This window comes from Meriones unguiculatus, chromosome 21, assembly GCF_030254825.1.
Source record: "Meriones unguiculatus strain TT.TT164.6M chromosome 21, Bangor_MerUng_6.1, whole genome shotgun sequence".
Classification (NCBI taxonomy): Eukaryota; Metazoa; Chordata; class Mammalia; order Rodentia; family Muridae; genus Meriones; species Meriones unguiculatus.
The window spans coordinates 14822193-14843241 of NC_083368.1; the positions used below are offsets into that span (position 1 = coordinate 14822193).

General features: G+C 44.3%; 1 protein-coding gene and 1 long non-coding RNA gene across 2 annotated transcripts in view; one reads left to right on the forward strand and one right to left on the reverse strand.

Moving 5' to 3' along the window:
* Nucleotides 1-10452, reverse strand: part of Dpp6 (dipeptidyl peptidase like 6) — an 831812-nt gene extending 821360 nt beyond the window's left edge. The window contains exon 1 of the mRNA XM_060374077.1: nucleotides 9813-10452. Within this exon, the coding sequence (XP_060230060.1) occupies nucleotides 9813-9872 (60 nt within the window). The 5' untranslated portion in view covers nucleotides 9873-10452. The remainder of the gene's footprint in view (nucleotides 1-9812) is intronic.
* Nucleotides 10453-11667: 1215 nt separating this feature from the next.
* On the forward strand, nucleotides 11668-17326 carry LOC132649736 (uncharacterized). The gene is made up of 3 exons (XR_009588252.1): nucleotides 11668-11856; nucleotides 13673-13690; nucleotides 17204-17326. It is a non-coding gene; the product is annotated as an uncharacterized LOC132649736 (long non-coding RNA).
* The last annotated feature ends 3723 nt before the right edge of the window (nucleotides 17327-21049 follow it).

Below are 21049 nucleotides of genomic sequence, written 5' to 3' on the forward strand. Positions count from 1 at the left end.
ACTAAATAACCTGCGAGCCCATATGCAAAGGTCATGTCAGGCTTGGTGGTTCGATAAAATCTCACTGTGTTTCTTCATGCAGGACAAAGCGTGCAGTAATTAAACATGGCCGCGTTTTGGTTCTCACAGGGTTGAGCTCCTGAACCCCTACAGATGTAAAGCTCATCAGATGTTCACTAACCATCTACAGCCATATTAAGATGGTATATATGCCTGCCTTCAGATCATCTCTGAATCACTTACACACATCATATAGTATCAATACTGCAAAACAGCTGTGGTGATATATTATGTAGGGATGACAAGAAAAGTAGTCTGTCTACAATCCATATCATTGAAACAAATTTTCTCAAATATTTTCAAGCCTTAGCTGGTTGAGTCATACTTGGAAGCCCTTGGAGAGGGAGCAGCCATGTGGCACACTCAAGACTCAGCTTTTTACTGAAGAAAAAAAAAAAAAAAAAAAAAAAAAAGGTCCAACAAATGAAACCAGGAAAACAATTACTATTCATTTACTGCTTTTTATTCCTGGAAATTTAACTTATGCATGAGCTTATATTCATTTTATGCATTTAACTCAGAAAATGGGGACAATTAAAATTTTAAAAATCAATAAAATGTAAAACCAAAATAACATAAATAGATTTTCACTGATATACTGGAAGTCATTAAGGCAATTTATTTTGTATGTACCACATTGAACTTCCCAAAGTCCTTCAAGATGATTTAGTTCCTGGGTAGTAAAAAAGAATTTACATTTTTTATTTATATGGTGCCCTTTCCTGTTTCTTTCTGAAATTATCAAATAAGCAGACTTCCCACTGAGTCTATAGAAGGGGGGATGGAAAAGATACACAATGTATCAACACCCACTTCCTAATACTGGGCACTAGGGAGGTGTCTTCAGCCTATGCAACAGGCTGCACTGCACCTATATCCATGCTGGGTGTGACTCTTCATCTCTGTGTGCCCCAAAAGGGCAGATAAATCATGAAACATTCTGGTGTGGTAGAACTTGGTGAGAATGGAAGTGGGGAGCCCAGCATGAGAGCATTCTGGCTCTCTCAGTAATCAAGCTGCTTATCTTGAATCTCAGCAGAAGAAATGAGGGGATTGGGAGAAATGACTTTTGAGATTAGATCCTGTCTTTAAACACTACATGTTCAGTGTAGGAGATTTACAAACACAAGAGGAACCAGGTGCTGCCATCAGGATCAGAGACTCGAAGAAATTAGACAGATGTAGAAACAAGATCAGAGCAGGTAGAAAGAGGGAAATTAAAAACCAAAGAGCAAGCTTGAACAAAGAACAAGAGGTTACTCTAATAGATGTATATCTACACCCATGCAAATAAGCAGATCACTGGGGCTGGAAGTTACAATGGAAACTGCTCCTAGGATGTCAGTTCTGCGCTGTGCTCATGCCATTGTGGGGAAGAAAGAGATAGGAGGAAGGAAGACACAGTGTGTCACAGCAGGATCCTGGAGGAGCCATGAGCTCACTTGAGCTCTTCTTGGCCCAGGATGGTTGGTGATTCAACTGATGATTTAATCATCTGAGAAAGTGTCTCTCAGAAAGGGGGACAGCGACCAAGCTCTCTGGAAATTGAAGACAGGGCCTTCATGTCATGGAGAAGAGGAGGCTGCTTGCTTCCAATGGAGTGTGTGTCTTAATATTTAGAAGCCGAGTGAAACATCCCAGAAGGACAAAGCTCTACATATATAAGTAAGAAGGCTCACAAAAGAGAAGAAAGGGAAAAAGGAAGGATGCTGGAAAAGAGACAGCATCAAGATAGGTATCATTTCCAAACATGTGAACTCACAGCAGTAGTGACAGCATGCATAAGATCTGTATAAGATCAAGCCAGACAAAATCCCAGCACATACAGGGGAGGGCTCACAGGGTTCCATCTCTAGCTAAGAAAGTATTAGCAATTATTGGCTGTTGTGGGGGAGAACCCCCGGTTTTCTTCAGGGATACTGTCCCAAGAGGCTACCCACTCTCCAGTAGATATAACCTTACCCATGCAAACAAACAGCACTAAGTGGGAGCGGTGGGGTTTTAAAAAGAGTACGTGAAGGCGGGAAGGAAAAGTGATAGGAGAAGAAATAGGGGAATAAATGGAGTGAATTTGATGAAAACACATCATATGCATGCATGAAATTCTCAATCAACAAAAACAGCATTGCTACTAATAAGGGAGGTGGAGAGGAGCAAAGGAAGTCTTTAGACTAAGCAAGCTCTATGAAAGAGGGGAGGAGAGAGAGCTGAGAAGACAGCGAGCTCTGATCAGCAAGGACAGGTGACCAATGTTTAAGCAAAGTCTCCTCTTGAGAAATCCACATTGGAGTAAAGAAGCCTGCGTTCCTATTGCTCTCCTGGAGAGTCTCAGGGTACAGTGAACTGTTAACTTCGAGCTAAATATTGGAAGAAATAAACGGTGAATTACTGATTTATAGTTGAAACTCAAGGACTAGAGTGGGTAAGACTTACAAAACACATGATGTTAAGCCTGGGCACCAAGTTTACTGATGAAAGATACAGGTGCAGCTGCATGTCCAGCTGTGGATAAGATAATCTCTGGCTGAACTGTCACATCCAGGACATGAACATTTATACAAAAAAGGCACCGAGGCTCAGGTTCTGGACAGAACAGGGGTGTGCTAACTGTCAAAGCTGCAGAGAAAGAGAGAGAGAGGGAGAGGGAAACAGCAAAAAAAAAACCTCAAGTACTGTGCCTCCATCCCTCCTGAGACTCCAGCTGCACCCACATGAGCACTGTGAAGATTCCAGCAACCTAAGTAAGGATAAAAGAACAAAATTTGCATTTGGGTTGCCACTCAACTAAATTATGCATAAGAACAAGCAACCAATAAGTCATCAGAGAAATCTAAGAGAATCCCAAGTTTCCAAACGCTCACAGTCCCCAAGATAAAGTTGGACTTTAAACATAAAGAAAGAAGCATACAACGGATCCTCAAGGAGAAAATGCTGTCAACATGGACTGATCCCAAGGTGGGATTCTGGGGTGTTAGGACAGTCAGATAGGATCTTCAGTTGCTACTGTAAAGCAATTCATCAAAGAAAGAAAAGGATGCTTAGCATAGATGAAAGAGCATCATAACATCAAACAGAAAGTCAGGAGTATAAAGAGGGAACAAAGTAGAGATTCTAATAATATTTAAAAAGTAGCATAAGAAATGTCTGAGTGAGCCAACAGCAGAATAGAGAGGGGGGAAAAGTCATTAAAGGTGAAGACAGCACAACATAGTTATAGCCAAAGATGAGAGAGAAAAAAAAATTGAGACAAAAATCTAACAATTGTTTGCTAAATCAAACAATCCCTGGGGGAGATTAGAACTATGCTAATCCGTACTCCCCAAGATTCCAACAACAGAACAAAGTATGACTCTACCACAGTTCACCCTTGGGTACAAATGGGTTTACCAGGCTAACTCACAGGGCATGGACGAGGAGTGATTAACAGGAGTGGGAGTGACTTGGAAAGAACTGGAAAGGCTGCACCCATCATGGACAATGACTCCCTTGTGTCTGGATAAATGGAGCACCCCTCCCATGTGTTCTCCAGCCTATATACTGTGTCCCTCCCTGAGATGCCAAGGCCAGTGCAATTTTAGGTAGATCTGCATACAACTGGTTGGGAGAAATGAATGGCTAATTAGACCAGACTCTGTGTTAGTCAGTGTTCTATTGCTACAAGGAGATACGATGATCACAGCAACTCATGGAAAAAATTTAATTAGGGCCGGCTTACAGGTTCAGAGGTTTTGCCCATTAGTGTCATGGAGGGAAGCATGGCAGCATGCAGGCAGACATAGTGCTGGAGAGTAGCTGAGAGTTCTACATCTAGATCCCTAAGAAGCAGGCATAAGAGTGAGCTACTTGGCCTGGCTTGAGCTTCTGAAACCCCCAAGCCCACCTCAGTGACACACTTCCTCCAACAAGACTACTCCAACAAGGCCACACTTCCTAATAGTGCCACTCCCTATGGATCTATGGGGGCCATATTCATTCAGTCACCATGGGGTCCCATGAAATTCTCCACCTCTCATTTGGGGGGAAGGGAATGTCAAAAGTCCACAGGCCAGATTGTGATGGACTCCTGCAGGCAGGCACAGAGGATTGCATGAAGGGCAGCAGCTTGGCCTGAAGGATGGAAACTTTTAAGATGTTCAAAGTCTCACAGAGCAACACAGACACTTGTCATCCTGACAAGCAAAGAATGAGACAGGAAAAAAAGACAATGTGAAGAGACAGTGTCTACAAAGTTTCCAAATGTGTTGTGTTTAAAGATTCAAGATAACCTCAATTCAAGATAACTTATTCAAGATAACTAGCAGGGTAAACAAAAAGAAAATCATACTTGGGCACATGACTGTTAAATGTGGAAACTCAAAGACAGGATGCAATCCTGAAAATAGAGGGAGATGATACCTCACAGGCAGAGAACAAGAACTCCATCAGTTTTGTGTCTCAGAGAAAAGGTGAGTGAGTGAGAGAGAAAGAGAGAGAGACCTAAACACAGTAGGACACTATCCTTAAAATGTCAAAAGGAAGGCAAACTCCTGTCAGATCAGAATTCCATACCCAGAAAAAAAAATAGAGGGTATGGTTCCTCTAAGCCCCATTATTATAAGTCCAAGTTATTTTGAAGCAAACCTTCATGTTTCATTTCTAAGTACATTTGTAAATACATGTGCAGTAATTTTATTAGCAACATTGCAATACCAATTTACCCTGGTTAATAAATGTGTCCTTTCACCCCAAAATTCTATATGTATATGTATCTATGTACCCAAGCCCACGTGAGAGTGAAAATACAGGATCACATTATTCCACAAAATATCATCTGATCGGTCGAAAATGGTTTCTATTAACATGTTGTTGTTGTTTTGTTGTTTGTTTGTTTTTTTCCCCTCAGTGTCAAGGGAAACCGACACACACATGAGCCAACAGGGATTATCTTTCCTACCCAATCCTTCTGGTAAAATAAGCACTGGAAGCAGAAAGCAAATAGCTTGGTAAATATTTCAAGTATCATGTCAGAGATGACAGGGATTGGAGAGCGTGGCAGAGAGAAGGCTGTCACTGCAGAAGCCCTCAGGGGGTTGTGTAAGTGGCTTGGACACCCAGAAACTGTTGAAGACCCTACAGTGAAGCCCCATAAATCTCAGACACAGAGATGAGCTAATTTCATGATGTGCTGATATAACAGTTTCAAAGAGCAAGCTTTGGATAGCTAACTCCATGGCTTCCAGAGATGGAGGAGTGATCAATCGTTGCTTTGATGCTAGTGTACGACTGACAATACAAAGCCAAGAGCAAAGCTCCTTTTTAGAAAAGCTGTCGGGCATATCTAACATTCTGACATTGCCAAAGGACATTATCATCTACGCGTTCACACTCAAGAACCACGCAAACTGTGAGTGCTCCACTGTAGAGGGATATCAACCCCTTCCCCCTACTCAAGGATCAAGAAGCAACAATGGAAGAGAAGGCGGAAGGAACTAAGAAGGGGGAGGGGAATTCTGAGACATGCTGTCTGCTGGCTATGACATGGCTTTTGCACATACAATTCTTAGCAGCTGCATAAGCACTGAACAAAATAAACCTAGTTACATTTCAAGCATAGATAAGGAAAAGGATCCTTAGCCGGCCTCTAGCAGAGGAGCCATACAGCTGATAGCTGCTGTGGTGGAGACTAACTTTTACATTTTCCTAAGTGTGTGGCTTCTAGTAGGTTGTCCATGTTACTGTGGTTGGCCTCACTTTTATGCCCAGACAAGCAGCACTCACTGGACCCAGCGGGTTATAAAAAAGAAAGGGGTGGGAGAAAAGGGAGTTAGAAGGGTGGATATGATCAAGATACATTGTACCCATGTATGAACTTTTTAACGTATTTTTAAAATTTAATGTATTTTTAAAAGAACAGTACAATCAAGTTATACAAATAACCACCTAAGTGATCATAATGTGGGGCTGGAGCCCAGTCCCGTGGGTTAAGTACTTGCTGCACAAGTGTAAAGAACTGAGTTTATCTCCCCAGCACCCAAGTGCAAAGCCAACTGTAGTTTTCCAAGTTTTGGAGAGGGGGTTGTGCTGCAGGCAGGGAGATCATTGATCTCCTGGCCAATCAGTGTAGCCAAGCAGAGCTACAGAGTCAGTGAGATGGAGACGCAGTGAATGAACAGAAATGCAAGCAAGATGGAGAGCAGTAAATGAAGATATTGCACTGTTGACCTCTGGCCTCCACATATGCGCTGTGTATGTGTGTGTGTACATCTCATGTTTTAAATAAGTTTATGAGTTGTTGTTCGTTGGGCCATAGCAATAGTTGTTCTGAGCTTCAAGTAGCCCAAGGCCTTAGGCAGGACAGATCTCTCTCTGAGAAAGAAACAAAGCAAAACTCTATGAGAGTCATGCCTTCTCCTTAGTCCTGAGGAGGAAAGGGAGCCCTCTTGGCTAGAACTTTCTTCCACTGCATGTCTGACTCCACTTTTTGTACTGGTGTCTTAGTCAGGGTGTCTATTGCTGTGAAGAGGCACCATGACCACAGCAACTTTTAGAAAGGAAAACATTTAATTGAGGCTGGCTTACAGAGGGTTAGTCCATTATCATCATAGTGGGAAGCATAGCAGTAGCTGTGCAGGTGCTGGAGAAGGTGCTGAGAGTTCTACCACCTGATCCCCAGGCAGCAGGCAGGAGAGTGACCATGGGCTTGTTTTGAGCATTTAAAGCTTCAAAGCCTGCCCACTTCTTCCAACAAGGCCACACCTACTCCAACAAGGACGTGCCTCCTAATAGTCCCTGTGAGCCTATGGGGGGCCATTTTCATTCAAACCATCACAACAGGGGAGAATGTGCTCCCTGAGGGCTGGAGCTGCACAGCCTTCAGTACCGGCTTTCCATTGCCTACAGAGCTCAGTCTTGCTGCCCTCATTCAAGAATAGAGAGCCCTTGTAAATTTCTGGGAGCCAATAACAACACAGGGGCTGCTGTGGCAGGAATCAGACCATGGGCAGCCTGTCCCTGTTAGCCCACACTTGGCTCCTTGCACAACAGCCCTGGTTGCTAATGAGTCCTCACTGAGTCCCAGGCACTGCCTAGTTCAAGAGTGATTCTATGTCCCTATGGGCCGTAATTTCTGCACTCTACTTCTCTGGAGTAGTGACTCTTGCCTATAGGAGAGGACAGTGTGGTGGTTTCCCTCCATAGCGCTCAGCAGATGGTCGATTGTCTCTCATTTAGGATCACACCAAAGGTGCAACAATGAGCTTTTGTTTCTTAGTCCTGGGGACTCAGTATTGGAGAATAAAGCTAATGGCAACATGTCTCCGCAGGACTGAACCCCACCACTGAGCAGCCACCTAAGGGACAAAGCGCCCCACCAGGACTGTCGGCACTGAGCTAAGAGCTGGCTCTGTCGGGAAAATGTTTCCCAGTGTGAAGACCTGAGTTTGTGGCAGACACAGATCCCTGAGCAGTAATTCTCAACCTGTGGGTCACGACCCCCCTGGCAGACCTCTGTGTCCACAAGTATTTACATTACAATTTGTAGCAGTATCAAAATTACAGTTATGAAGTAGCAACAAAAATAATGTCCGGGTTGGGGGTCACCACAACATGAGGAACTGTAGTAAAAGGGTCACAATCTTCGGCAGGTTGAGAGGCTTACCAACCCACCATCCTAACCTACTTGGAGAATTCCAGGCCAACGAGAGATCCTGTGTCAAAGACCAAACATGGATGGTGGCTGAGAGGTGTTCACTGGCTTCCTCATGCATGATCACACATGTGTGCTGGCACACATAAGAACACACACAGAACACACTGCACAAGGGTCATCTCCCAAGATGACTCAGAGCAGTGGCTGCAATGGGAGCAACTTCTCTGAAACTTCTAATAAAGTGAGCTTGTATTATTGAACTTTGTATTTCATTAAGAGACACTGTAACCTAAATCTCATACGGTCCAAACAGTATTGTGCATTGTGGATGGCCAAGTCCCTCTGCTGATTTGTTCCTGTTCCCGAAGGGCACCGCTCTGCCTCATCCTCATTTCCAACACTGCCATCTCCCTAAGTGGGCTCTTCTCTTAGAACAGGAATTATCATCTTTCTCCTCAGCCAACATAACATCACCTTTGGCAATGGAGAGCTGCCACAGACTTCACACCATGAGAGGCAGAGTGATGGGAACACTGAGAGAAAATATCACTGACATTCTTACCTAGCACCTCAGTCTTTGGGTATATCAAGAGTTGCATTTGTGACAGGAATGATGGATCGTTTGTGTCTTATTACTGAGTTAATGGGGTTGATGGACTGAATATTGGGTAGACACAACACAAATGAATGGGCCCATATTTGACTTGTGACTAAGGGGTTCTCTCTCTAGCACCTTCTAAGTGCTGCTTTGTGTTCCAACACTTCCAGGAAGGTTTTATTGGTGTCGATACCCTACAGTCCAATTCTGCCAAAAAGGCACTCTGCCACTGGAACCAGTGGCTTTTTTCTTTTCAAAGAAATTATTGAATGATCTTCTGAACCACACAGATGTCTCTACTATATAATCACTGACGTGTGAAACTTTATTATTTTTTAATCTAAAATCTTATAATGTCAGCCATTATGGATTTAAAAGGCATTTCATCTGGATATTAAGGTAAATGTGGAATGGGGAACTGATCGTATCATAGTTCATGAGGATGGAGATCAGTCACATGACCTGCTGATTAAAATGTTTCGCCCAGATCTGGTAATGGAGAAATGACAGCTTTTACTCATCCGAAATAAAAACGCTAAGGCCAGAGCCCCCTCTTACCTCTATGTAACAGCACATTGCTTCCCTTAGCCACCAAATGAGCCCAATGTCATTACTAACCCCAACCCCACATCCCAAACCCAACAAGAAGATCCCAAAGGCAACATTTTCCTGACATGCCAATAGCCACACGACTGCATAGGCAAGTGTAGATGTAGCAAAAACAAGATAATTGCCGAAAGTGTAGATTCATGCTGCGTACCAAATACTCCAAAGTACTTGCCTTTAGATTAAACACCAATTTAAACACTTCGAAATATTTGGCAAGTGTGTGTTGGTGTGGGCTGTCCTGCGTATCCAGGCAAACATTTTGCTCAGAGCTGCTCACAAGGCAACCACAGGTGATTGAGGAAAAGAACAGGAACCCTGGGTGCCGCCAAGGGAAGACTGAAGCTCAAGATGGGTGTGGGAAAAATCTAAATCTGCATCTTTGAGTGAAGTTGGCATTTCTAAGCTTTGACCCTCCACGCTGGCTTCGAGAGGCTTCGGCTAGGGTTCTTCGGACCCTGCCTGCCCCCTTTCTCTGGACCTCATTAATTTCCTAGGAATAACTGCAGGCACACACACACACTGCTCTATTAAAGTTAATGCAGCACGTGTCTGTGGCACAGACAAGAGCGCGAAGTCTCTTTAGGAGCTCCAGCCTGGAAGAGCTGATTCAGGGGCTCTGCCTCCCACAGACCCGTCTTTCCAGAAAACTCAACAGAGGCAAACAGCTGCATCCACTAGACCTGGGCCAGCGAAGGCCAGCAACAGAGCACCTCCAAGCCCAGGACAACCCAGAGCAGGCACACGCTGAGCCCTCTCAGCTGGCCGGCTCTGGGTCTGTTATATAGCTCACACCTTCCAGAATCCTCGCCATTCATCTACTGCCTCTCCTGAAGGACAGCGAGGGAAGCATGGCAGCTCCGAATCCTTGCTCTTTAGACGTGAGCAACAGTCCCCTCCCCTCCGATGCAGTTCTCTTACCTTATGGCCTTTCCCTGGAGGACACCTGACGTTGTTGGAGGCTCCGGCTGTTTGATTCATGTCCTCGAGAAGTTGGGGGTCCGGATACTCTACCTTGCAAACTTCGTGGGCGCTCGGAGGCTGGCAACAGAGACGCGCGCCTCAAGGGAGATTGTGTCGGGCAGCCTCCTTCTCCAGCCGGTATTCCAGGCTTCTGTGAGACCCCCTTGCCCGAACCCTTGAGATCCGCAGCCCCAAGCCCTAGGAGCAGCTGCCCGCACTCCAGAGGGAGCCCGGGCCGGCGCCAGGAGCTCTGAGGGCGCTCTGCCCAGGGCTGCCTCCCTGGGAAACAGTCCAGGTCTCTCCAAACCAGAAGTGGGAGCAGCTCCAAGAGGACTCGAGGAGGAGCGAGAAGCTGGGTGGAGAGTGCGGGATGTCCACGCAGCCCTGCCCTGCGCCAGGGGCGGGGAAGCCACGACAGCCGCGCGCACTCACGCGCCACCCGCCGAAGCCACGCGGCCCGGACCCCAGGGGCCGGAGCTGGGCTCCGGTGCTGTCTCTGCAATGCCCTCCAGACCCACCACAGCCCGGGCTGCAAGTGCAGCGGGCACGCCCCTCAGCGCGGGCTTAATTAAGAAAAAGCAACTCCGAGGGGCCCAGCTCCCCCGCAGCTCCTGCTCCTCCTCGCTCCAGGCGCCAAACCCGGGGATGGTCGGGAGGTGGCATGCGAGGTTCTGCCAGGAGCCACTGCACTGGTGAAGGCAAGAAAGTGGAGGGGGCGGAGGCGGAGCAAGGCTGACACGCAGGAATACTTGGCAAGGTTCCTAAAAACCACAGCTAAGGGATGTAGCCTCCTTTCCACTCCACAGGCGTAGGCTCACGGGGCAGGTGGGCTTCCTTTGCCGGTATCAGCTTCAATGGGGCAATAACTGAGGAGAGCAAAGGGCGCAGGACTTCTTTCTGCAAACTAAGTCTTTACAGTTGGCTACCTTTGCACCCCGCCCCCTCCCCGACCCCCACGTGAAGCTCTGGCTTAATTAGACAGCGTTTGGACACAGGTAGGAGTAATCCCCGCCCTTGAAAATGCAGGCATTCAAGCTAAGAAAGCGTGGAGGCTCCTTGAGACTGCATTGCAACATTTTAAAACCACAGGCCGCACTGTGGACCAAGAGCACATTTGGGTACAGCTGTATTAATGAGCAAAATGTTCATTTTCTTTTTTTTTCTATTCACGCATGGTTAGTTGGGTTTGAATAATTCCGGATGGAATACTAAGGCACACAATTCAGCTTCCATTTCAAACCCCCAAATTCTTAATTGGGTGGTGCACACTTCCATTTCGTGCAGGAAGAATTTGGGCTCAGTGGAGTCTGGAATCCCCTTAGCCTTTGGCACTTTGATTTGGTACAAGCTCACTCCTTAGGGCACCCTGCTAAAAATGAAAAGGGGCGAGTTCTCTAAACTTTCCAGTTAGTCTGATTTTATTCTCGCTTCCCATCCAGCTCCCCTAGAAACCACTTCCCATGTTCCCCCTCCAACTTCAAGTGTATGAGTACACGATGAAGCTGCCCTTGAGCCGGCCATACTCCTGTAGGTAATCCCAATAAGCCCATTGGTTCACCAAGCTGAGAGGAAAAGTCTTCAGTTATTTGTTGAAATTATTTTGCTATTTATTTATTGTGCCCAATTCCAACTCAGAATAACCCCCTTTCGTTGTGTCTTCACATTCAAAAGGCAGCTTTATCAGTCCCTGCAATGGGTATTTGGGGGGCAGCTGGTCATTAGAATCTGCTTCGACCACTTCCATTTGGGCATCTTTGAGCAATTTTTTTTCTCTCTCTCATTTATTCTTGTACCTCTGAGACAGGTTTCACAGCCGCTGCTTTCCAAGAAAGATGGTCAAGTCTGGGAACTAGTGGGGCAGGGAAAGGCCCTGACATCGCAGCAGGGGTCCACCAGGGCAGGGACCGGGACTTTCATTGGTCACTGGCCAGACGGCTCACAGTGCTTCACCATCGTTTAAACATTTCCTCCAGCCCACTCTTTCTGGCCCTCATCTACTCCGGTAAGGACTTGGGCCACCTGTGATATCAGCACTTCCCCCACCTCCCCACCCCTCCACATACTCTGGACTGCAAACTCAGTGCTGTAAGGGCAGAGCCTTGGGAAGGATCAGGCAGCCAGTAGGGAGTGGCCTTGAGACTCACCCGAACTGCAGCCTGGGTTGAACTGCTCCTCAGAAGCATGCTTTATCTACCAAGCTTGCAAGTTTGCAAAAGAAAAAGGGAGGACAATCTTAAACTTGTCTGGGGACTTTCCATCAGTTTCTTAAAGGTCTGTCGGGTTTTGATAGAACCAGTTAACACTTAAGGGAAACAGAAGTCATTCTTACTCCATGGCACAGGTTTATGATTAAAAGTTCCTGCAAAGTGCATTCGAGTCTCCCCTAGTATTCCAGTATTTGGGGATTGTGCAGCCATAATTCTGTTTCTAGATTCCCTTAATTTCTCTGTGACCTGAGAAAATCTTTGCTATGAATTCTGGTCTCTCTATGTTGTTTATGCATTTTATGACCTGCCGTGTAACCTACCTTGGTGGATGTCTTAAGGGAGTTTGACAGGAATGTGTGTTATGCTCTTTTGTGTATGGTATTCTACACCTGTCAAAACATCACGTTGATTGATAGTCTTTCAGATCAACTGTATCATTACTGATTTTCTGCCTGTCTGAGCTATCAATTACTGAAAGACTGAAGTGAAAAAAAAATTCACTGCAATAGTGAATTTGTTTCTCTCTTTAGTTCTGTCAGCTTTTTACGGCATTCTGGGTGTTTTTGCTGTTGTAGGATGGACAAATACTAGGAGCAATTGTGCGTTATTGGAAAATTGACCTTTTTACTATTACATTTGAACTTGCTTTTTCTTTTATGCTTTTCCCTGCTTTGCCCAAGATGAACACAAGATTAAAAAAAAATCATGTTTAGCATAGAATAGATAACTTTATGCCTTTATCTTTAACCTCTTTGCATTTGTAATGAGTTTCTTTATATTTAATTATCTTGAGGTTTCATACATATGAGGCTAGAGAGATGGCTCAGTGTTTCAGAACACTGGCTGCTCTTCCAGAAAAAATTGGTTGAATTATGCTTATATAGCAGCTCACAAGCATCTGTAACTCCAGTTCTGGGAGTTCAGTGCAGTCTTCTGGCCTCTGTGGGTACCAGGCATTCACAGAGTACATAGACATACACGTAGGCAAAACACCCATACATATAAACGTTTAAAGTTTCATACACATCTATGATGAATTTCAGTTGTGTTTAATCCCCATTGCCCTTTCTCATCATTTCAGAACCCTCCCTTTTCTACAGAAACTCTTCTTCTCCCCAAGAAGCCCCCTCCACTCTGTCATCCTGTGTGTGTGGCCCACTGAGTTTAATGAGCATTGCGTGCATGAGCAGAGGTGGGCTGTTATTTCCCGGAGAAGAAGCTACTTTTCCATGGTTATACACTGGGGAAAATGATACTCCTCTTCCAGCAATTCCCCTGAAAACTACTCAGGGAGGGGATGTCGTGAACCCCTCAGATAGCAAGGCATGTATATAATTCATTTACTGTGCAATATATGCAGTTGAATTTTTCCCATTATAGAATCCTCTGCCGCTTAATTGTTGTCTTTAAGGTATTTCCACTGAAAGTGATCATGGATATGCTGGATTAATATCTATCTTTTTTTAAACTGATTTTAAAATTTTACTACATTTATTTTTTGTTTTACCTGTTTTTCTGTTTTCTTGGTTTGACCGAACATTTGATGTGATTCCATTTTTCTTCTATCTTATTATACTAATCAAACTCATTTTGTAATTATTTTAATGCCAGCCTTGGAGAGCCCAGTTGGTAAGTGATCTCAGCTCACCCTGGCATGGCAGAACTCCATTACTCATTGTGTCTCTTTCGCCTAACTGCATGCTAATATAGATCAATACACACTCTATTTTTATGTTAAACAATTAGCTGTAGCATAGCACCGACTAAGAAAAGAGGAAGATCTCCTTTTTAAAGCTTTCTTTCCCATGCTTTCTGACTTTTGATTCCCACATCTTTGAATAGCTCTTGCTGGGGGGGCTCTGTGCATGGCTGATTTCCAGGGTCCTTCGCTTTTTGTTTTGTTTTGTTTTTCAAACTTGTGCTTTTTCATCCCCATCTTTTAATGCTTTCAGTCTTTCTTCTCTTGCACCCATGGTTCCTGATAAGAAACTGGACCTTATCCTTACCCTTACTCCTGTGTAGAATATGTTAACTCATTTTATACTTTTTTAAACTGATGGATAGTTGTTGTTCATAGTGCCACATCTTGGGAAATGTTCCCAAGATGTTCATATAAATACGAAATGAACTTTGATCATTCCTATCCCCCACCTTCCCCATCCTCTTCCCTACCTTTCAATCAGTTTTCTTTTTTCTAGACAGTCTTGATTCTGCTACATGATTTTATGTGTGTGTCCAAAACCTAGGGTGTACAAGTGAGAGAAAAAGGAATATTTGTCTGAGTTTTGGTGTAACTTGCTTAATATGATATTCTCCAAGAAAATACATAAATACAAGCAACATGACTTCATTGTTCTTTAGAGCTGGGAAAAGTTTCCCTCTCTTCTTCTGTCCTCTCCTCTTCCCCCTTCATTCCCACCTTCCTTCCTCACTTCTCTTTCTTCCTCCTCCCCACTCTCTGTGTAATTCCAATGACTGCTTTTGAGATTTCTTCCTTATCTATGTCACCTGCATTTTAAACATGAGGTGCTTCTTCTGTCTTGGTTGATATTCTTTGTACTTTCTGGGAATTGAACTCAGGATCTCTGGAAGAGCACCCAATGAATGCTTTTAATCTCTGAGCCATCTCTCCAACCCTCTCTGTATTTTCTAGAATGTGCTTTGTGTCTGTAATTGATTTTGAAAGATTTTATGTTATCATTTCTTTATACATTTTTTTCTTCACTTAAGCTTCCCTTCTGGAATTCTAAATATTCATTTTTACACCTTTGAGTTCTCACTAGCTTAACCCTCCAGCCCCGATGATTTTCTCAGGCTTGCCATGTCTACAGATGAACCTGCTAAAAGCATTCTTCATTTCTCTCAGTGATTGTTTTCTATTAAAAATTTCCATGCCACATATTTTAATCTTTTTTATTCTCCCCCAACTTCTATTAGATTCTATCTACCTACCTCACATCCAACTTCATGCTCCCTCCCTATTCAAAACACACACACAAACACACACACACACACAGATGAGAGTCAAAATAAGCAACAACAACAATAACAGAAAAAAAAACAATAAGATAAATACTTCTTTTAGGTTTTGTGTTTGTGTGAGAAAGAATTTTCCCCTCTCTCCCTACATGACCTGCCTGCTTTGCACACCATCCTCCTCATTCATTGAACTGCGAATATATCACTGTTATTCTGACTGATCTCAAATTGATATCCCACCCAAGTCTGCTCTGATGCTTATGGTATATCTTCTATTTCCATGACCATTTTTGTCTTAAAATTTCCATGGAAGGGCCCAAAGAGATGCCTTGGTGGGTAACAGCACTAGCTGCTCTTGCAGAGAACCTGGGTTCAATTCCCGGCACCCATAAAGTGGCTCACAACCATTTAAAACTCCAGCTTCAGGGCATCCAATGCCCTTTTCTGACTTCCCTGGGTGCTGCAAGCACATTTCATATATGCACACATACTGACAAAACACTTACATACATAAAATAAATAAATCTAAACGTTTAAAAAACAAATTTTCTCAGAGGGCCAGGTATGACAAGTTAAACGGCAATATAATCAACACACTTTAATGTGGGGAGCTGTCTTTGTTGTTAATATGACGAGGGTCAGGCTGGATCAAATGTTCATGTCTGTAGATAACATGGGCTTCAAAGTCCCATGTATCCCATTTTGGTTTCTCTGGCTGGTTCTGTGCTTCCCTACACACCCCTCGGCTGAGGTGACTGTTATTGTTACTGTGAATGTGTATGCATTCCACAACTGGGTATGTGGATCAGGTATGGTCAGAGAAGCATTTGCTCATCCTATGATTATATCTCAGTATCTGAGTGACCCATGATCTTCACTGGTATTGGTTTTATTTTACCCTTTGGAGAGAAAAGAAAGGTATTGGAGTCTGGAATAGGAAACATGACCCTTCTCAAGGAGGGATGAATGTCTGGAACCAGCCTTACCACCTGGACAGCAGGTCTCTGCTTTATAGGATGCTCTAGGTGCCAATCACAATGGCTGTTCCCCTTGCCTTCTTTTTTAAAAATTCACATACATGCACACACACATGCATGTGTGTGTGTGCATGTATGTGTCCACAGATATATGGGATACCCTTAACTGTGGGTATGTGAATGGAGGCCAGAGGTAACACCTGCTATCTTCTTTCATTCCTTACCTTATTTTTTGAGACAGGGTCTCTCCCTGAGCCTGGAGCTAGCTTGCTGGTGAGATCCAGGGATCCACCTATCTGTCTGCCCATGCTCAGCATGACCCCTTTGGATGTGGCATTATTCCCAGCTTTTGTGTGGGCCCTGGGGCTCACAACTCAAACCTATAGCTCTTTGCCCAAGCTCTCCCCAGCCCGCCTGTCTTCTAGGGCCATAGCAACACTTCCCTACCTCCTCCCTGTGAGGACTTTGTGGGGAAGGTCACTGAGGCTGTGAGTCCACCTAAGACATCCTAGCATGGCACCCTCTGGCCATCATCTTTACAGGACTCCAGCAGTTTATGTCCAGGGGCATCTGCTCCACCTAACCTGAGTGGGCTGTGAATGTAGCTGTTTTGCCCATATGACAACTTGCCCTGAAAACTCAATTCTCTTCCAGATCTGAGAAAGTCACTGGCTTCAGGTTTTTCTTATGATATGGGCATGATGGTTCCGCTGTCACTGTGTTGGAACAGAAACCATGTCTTATGTTATATCGCTGGGACCTTAGGGCCCCTGGGTTTTGTCTGTTTCACAGTTATTATTTGATTCATATCTTTTCTTTCATGCTATTCTGTAAGCTGCAAGGAAAATGCTAATACTTCCTCCCACTGCCAAAGAAATCTTCTTCCTTGTTCAGCCAGGTTCACTCAGTGCACTGTCTGTTTTAGCAGGGTAGCAGACGACAGACAAAACTGTCCCCAACCTCTTGCTGTTGCATGATAAACAGCTTCCTTCCACTGGGACCATGGAACCATTTCAGAAGCATCCTACTATACCTGCCATATATATTCTTAGATAATTAATACGGGAGTTATAAAACCTAGTGTTATGTGGCCAGTTTTACTGATAAATTTTGTGTTTGGGCAGTGAAATGTGGAACTTGTAGATATAGTGGTATTCATTAGTTTTTTGGTATATTTTTTTTTCAGGCCTGGACAAGCAGCGCTCAATAATAGATCACATTCTATCTGGCTGAAAAGATACCGGAGAAAGGCAAGGCATCCTTGTTCTTTTATTAGCTCTTGCCTACCCTCTTTCTAGCTCCTTTCCACCAGCTTCCATTCTTGGGAATCCTAATGAATAATATAGTACTTTTCTACATTATGGATGCTGTCCCTCAAGTCATTAAAGAACCTTTTTAATGGCTGCATCCATTGCTTTTCTGTTGCTGTCATTAAACACCACAATCACGAAAACCTAAGGATGAAAGAGTTTATTTTGGCTTACAGTTCCAAAGGGCTAGAGTCCATAATGATGGGGACAAGTTAGTGGCAGGCAACAGGCCTGCTGGGTAGAGCAGGAAGATGAAAGCTGAGAGCCCACACCTTGAACTGCAAACAGGACTCAGAGAAAATGAGCTGGAAGCAGCTCAAAGCTTTAAACTATCAACACCCCAACCTATACCACACACACACACAAACCCAGCCAGTGATGAACTTGTTCCAGCAAGACTGTGTGACCTTAGCCCTCCCAGCCACCCCACCAACTGGGGTGCTTAAATGTCTGAGACTGTGGGGGGACATTTCTCACTCCGAGCAAATGGGCACATTCAAGTTAGGGTATATTCAGACAACCCTGCAGCTCCTGTCACAGACCAAGCTAAGCCCCAGTGAAATAGCCTAGAGTTTTCAACTTCCTCTCCTGACAGTGGATACAGAAGTCAGTGCACACAGCTACCCAGTCTTCATAATGGAACAACACCTTGTGCTATTTGCTTTATTCTACTTCCATTTATTTTCTCGTGCTTAAAAATTGCATATTTTACAGTATTAAAAACTTGACCTAAGAAAGTAAAACATTTTAAAATGCTCACAGCCCATTTCTGAGGAAGGAATGGACACCCGGGCAGAACACTTACAAGTCTGCTAACCTCGCTCCAGCGAATGAACAATAGCGTCATCACTGCGCCATTAACATTGTGTTTGCCAAACAACCCTTTCTGTGGCAATTCCATGTTCTGATATCTTTAAAAGACGTACTTATTGTTATTTGATGTGCATTGGTGTTTTGCTTGTGTGCGGGTCTGTGTATTACCTCCATGCCTGGTGCCTAACAGAGGCTAGAAACAGGCATCAGACCCCCTGGGATTGGAACTATAGTTTGTTGTAAGCTGCCATGTAGGGGCTGAGAACTGAGCCTGGGTCCTCTGCAGGAGCAGAGTGCTCTTCCTGCTGCTCCTACAGTAATACTTAAAGTTTTCTCATCTCTCTGCTTTGGTATATTCTACTTTTCACGTGAGGCAGTGCAGTGTGGGCTGCAGAACACTAAAATAATGAAGTTGCATGCGGTATGCCACAGGTCTATTGATTAAATGTCCTCTCTATCAGGAGGCTATTCTTGTCATTAAGAAAATTGTAAGGGAGACTTGAGTCTAGCCCAGAGGCAGAAGATAGCCAAGGATGTGCACCGTGGCATTGGAATGCAGCCTCCTCACCTTCATCTCTAGGGCTGAAAGAAAAGCAGATGGAGTTTATGCCAGTTCATCGTTTCTCATCAATCTAGAAGCAGGACAAAGACAAATGTACTCACAGGAATGACAGTTTTCTAACCTTTGATGCCTACTATGTCCAGGATTAATTAATCATTAGAATGCAGGAATGTCCATCAAACATGGGCTGAATATCCCATGAGTACTCCATGGAGAGGTTGTGTTCTAAAGATCACTCATATCAAGCACATATTTGTCACCCTAGCATCTCAGGAAACTCTGCAGTGGTACCTAATCTAATAGTGCCATGAGAAAATATCCAGTGGAAAATAACACAGAGAAAAGAACACATTGTGGAAATCTACACTCCAAAGTCCTGTGACTAAAGTAGGTATGTTTATGGATACAAACTGTACCCTCCCCAAGTAAATTAGGCTGAGCATGCCACCTTAATCTCTTTGCTGTCATTAAACCCTAGTTGATCACATTGCTTTAAGCTACTTGTGCCAGGGTCCAAGATTGCCTTTGGCAAACAATCCCACCAATCAGAAGCCGCTCTAGCCACTCTGTTCTGCAGAATCTTTCATCAGTAGAAGATTCCCCTCATGCACCCATCACCTGTCCCTAGAGCACATCCGCACGGATTCCCTCAGCCCCTTCTGGCAATGCTGACTCTGCTCTTTTGTAAAGCCTAATGCTGCTGTACCCTATTTCCTTAACTTTAGGGCCATTAAGCCTTCCCACTTGACAGTCTAACTAATTAACTTTGAAGTGATTTTCTCAATGCATCCAATAAAGAGAGACTCGGGGTGGAGCTCAGGAAAAAAAAATCCTGAGAAGCTTTTCAAATTGCTGGTGGGCAGCAGGAGGAAGGAATGCAGTTCTCTGAATGCAAAGGCAATATTCTCTTGAGAGTTCCTAAGAGTTGCTGATAATTGCAGCCATAAGTGATAGGTGACCTCAAGGCATGCACACATGGCAAACCCTGCCTGGGCTCTGTCATAAGGAGGTCATTTTGAATGACCTGCTAGAAGGAGGGCTCCCAGGCTGCCTCAGGTAAACATCCATGTTTCCTTCTGTCTAGTACTTTGCCACAGATGTTTCTTTGATGCTCTATGCAAATCCTCATGGTAGTGATCCTTTTGTGTTTTACCAGCCCAGTTTTTCACCTATGAGCAGGTTGGGTCAGGTGATGGCCTGAGGGCTTTTCCCATATTCTTATTAGGTATGGGGCCAGGACGTTGTGCCTATCCCTGGGTAAGTGAGTTCATATTCCTGCTGGTAACAGACAGTGGGACCTAACAGCCAGATATGCTATCCTGAGCCCTAGGTAAGGTAGCTTTGGGGTCCCAGTGTCCACTGGTAACTTGACCAACAACAATCTTGCTGTCGGTTGTTCTTGAGTTATCCATCTCATGCAGTGTGCACGAGAAAGCCCTGGCAGGGTTCCCACCTCAAACACAAACCAGCGGCTGCCTCTGCCCCTATTACATCTTGTATTAGTCTCTCCAAGTCTGCCCTGGATGGTGGCAAGTACCCTCATGGTGGCGCACTCCTGGGAGACACTGGGCCTTGTGGATATCCAGCCATGGAATGGAGATTCTCTAAAGGGTGTTCTCCGATCTGCAGACACCCAGGCTTCTCACCACGCTCCTTCACTGGGGTCCAGTTTATTCTATGTGAGACCACCTTCATTCCCTCACACAAGAATCCCCCCCCAGATCAAGTCTGCTTATGTCAAATCTCGTGTCCTGTCTGTTTTCTAATGAGGGGAGAGTGATATGTTGCATTCCCGTTTGCCCAGGGGAATTCTCACCAAGCTCCGTAGTTATATGCAATGTTACTCTATTTCCATAAAGAACCCTGGAATAAGGCATGTAGGGTGGAGCAAGCTAACAATCACAGGCTTAATTTAATTTTTCAAAAAATCTGTAACAATTGGAAATAAATAGAAGGTGCCACAGATAACATACAGTGCAGCACATTTATATATCATGTGGAAAATGAGAAGAGTTGGCCTATCTCTCAGTAAGGGCTCAGGCAGCAATGGGTTACTTCAAATAAACACTGTGACCTTAAATTCTGTAGGTTTATGATCTCCATTTGAAAAGAAGCCATTGTAAACAGCACAAAATAATTTGACTTTTTAATTCAGAGTAGTATTTTTTTTTAAGCCAGTAAATTGAAATTCCCAGGGTAGTAGACCTGTGGATGTCTATGCTCTTGGCATTGTGAGCCCTGAGTTGGGAGTGTCCATGATCTATTACTCTCATGTACACAACTATTTTCAATGTCCATTTATAATCTTCTAAAAACACCACAGATGAAGGAATTCGTATTTTATCAG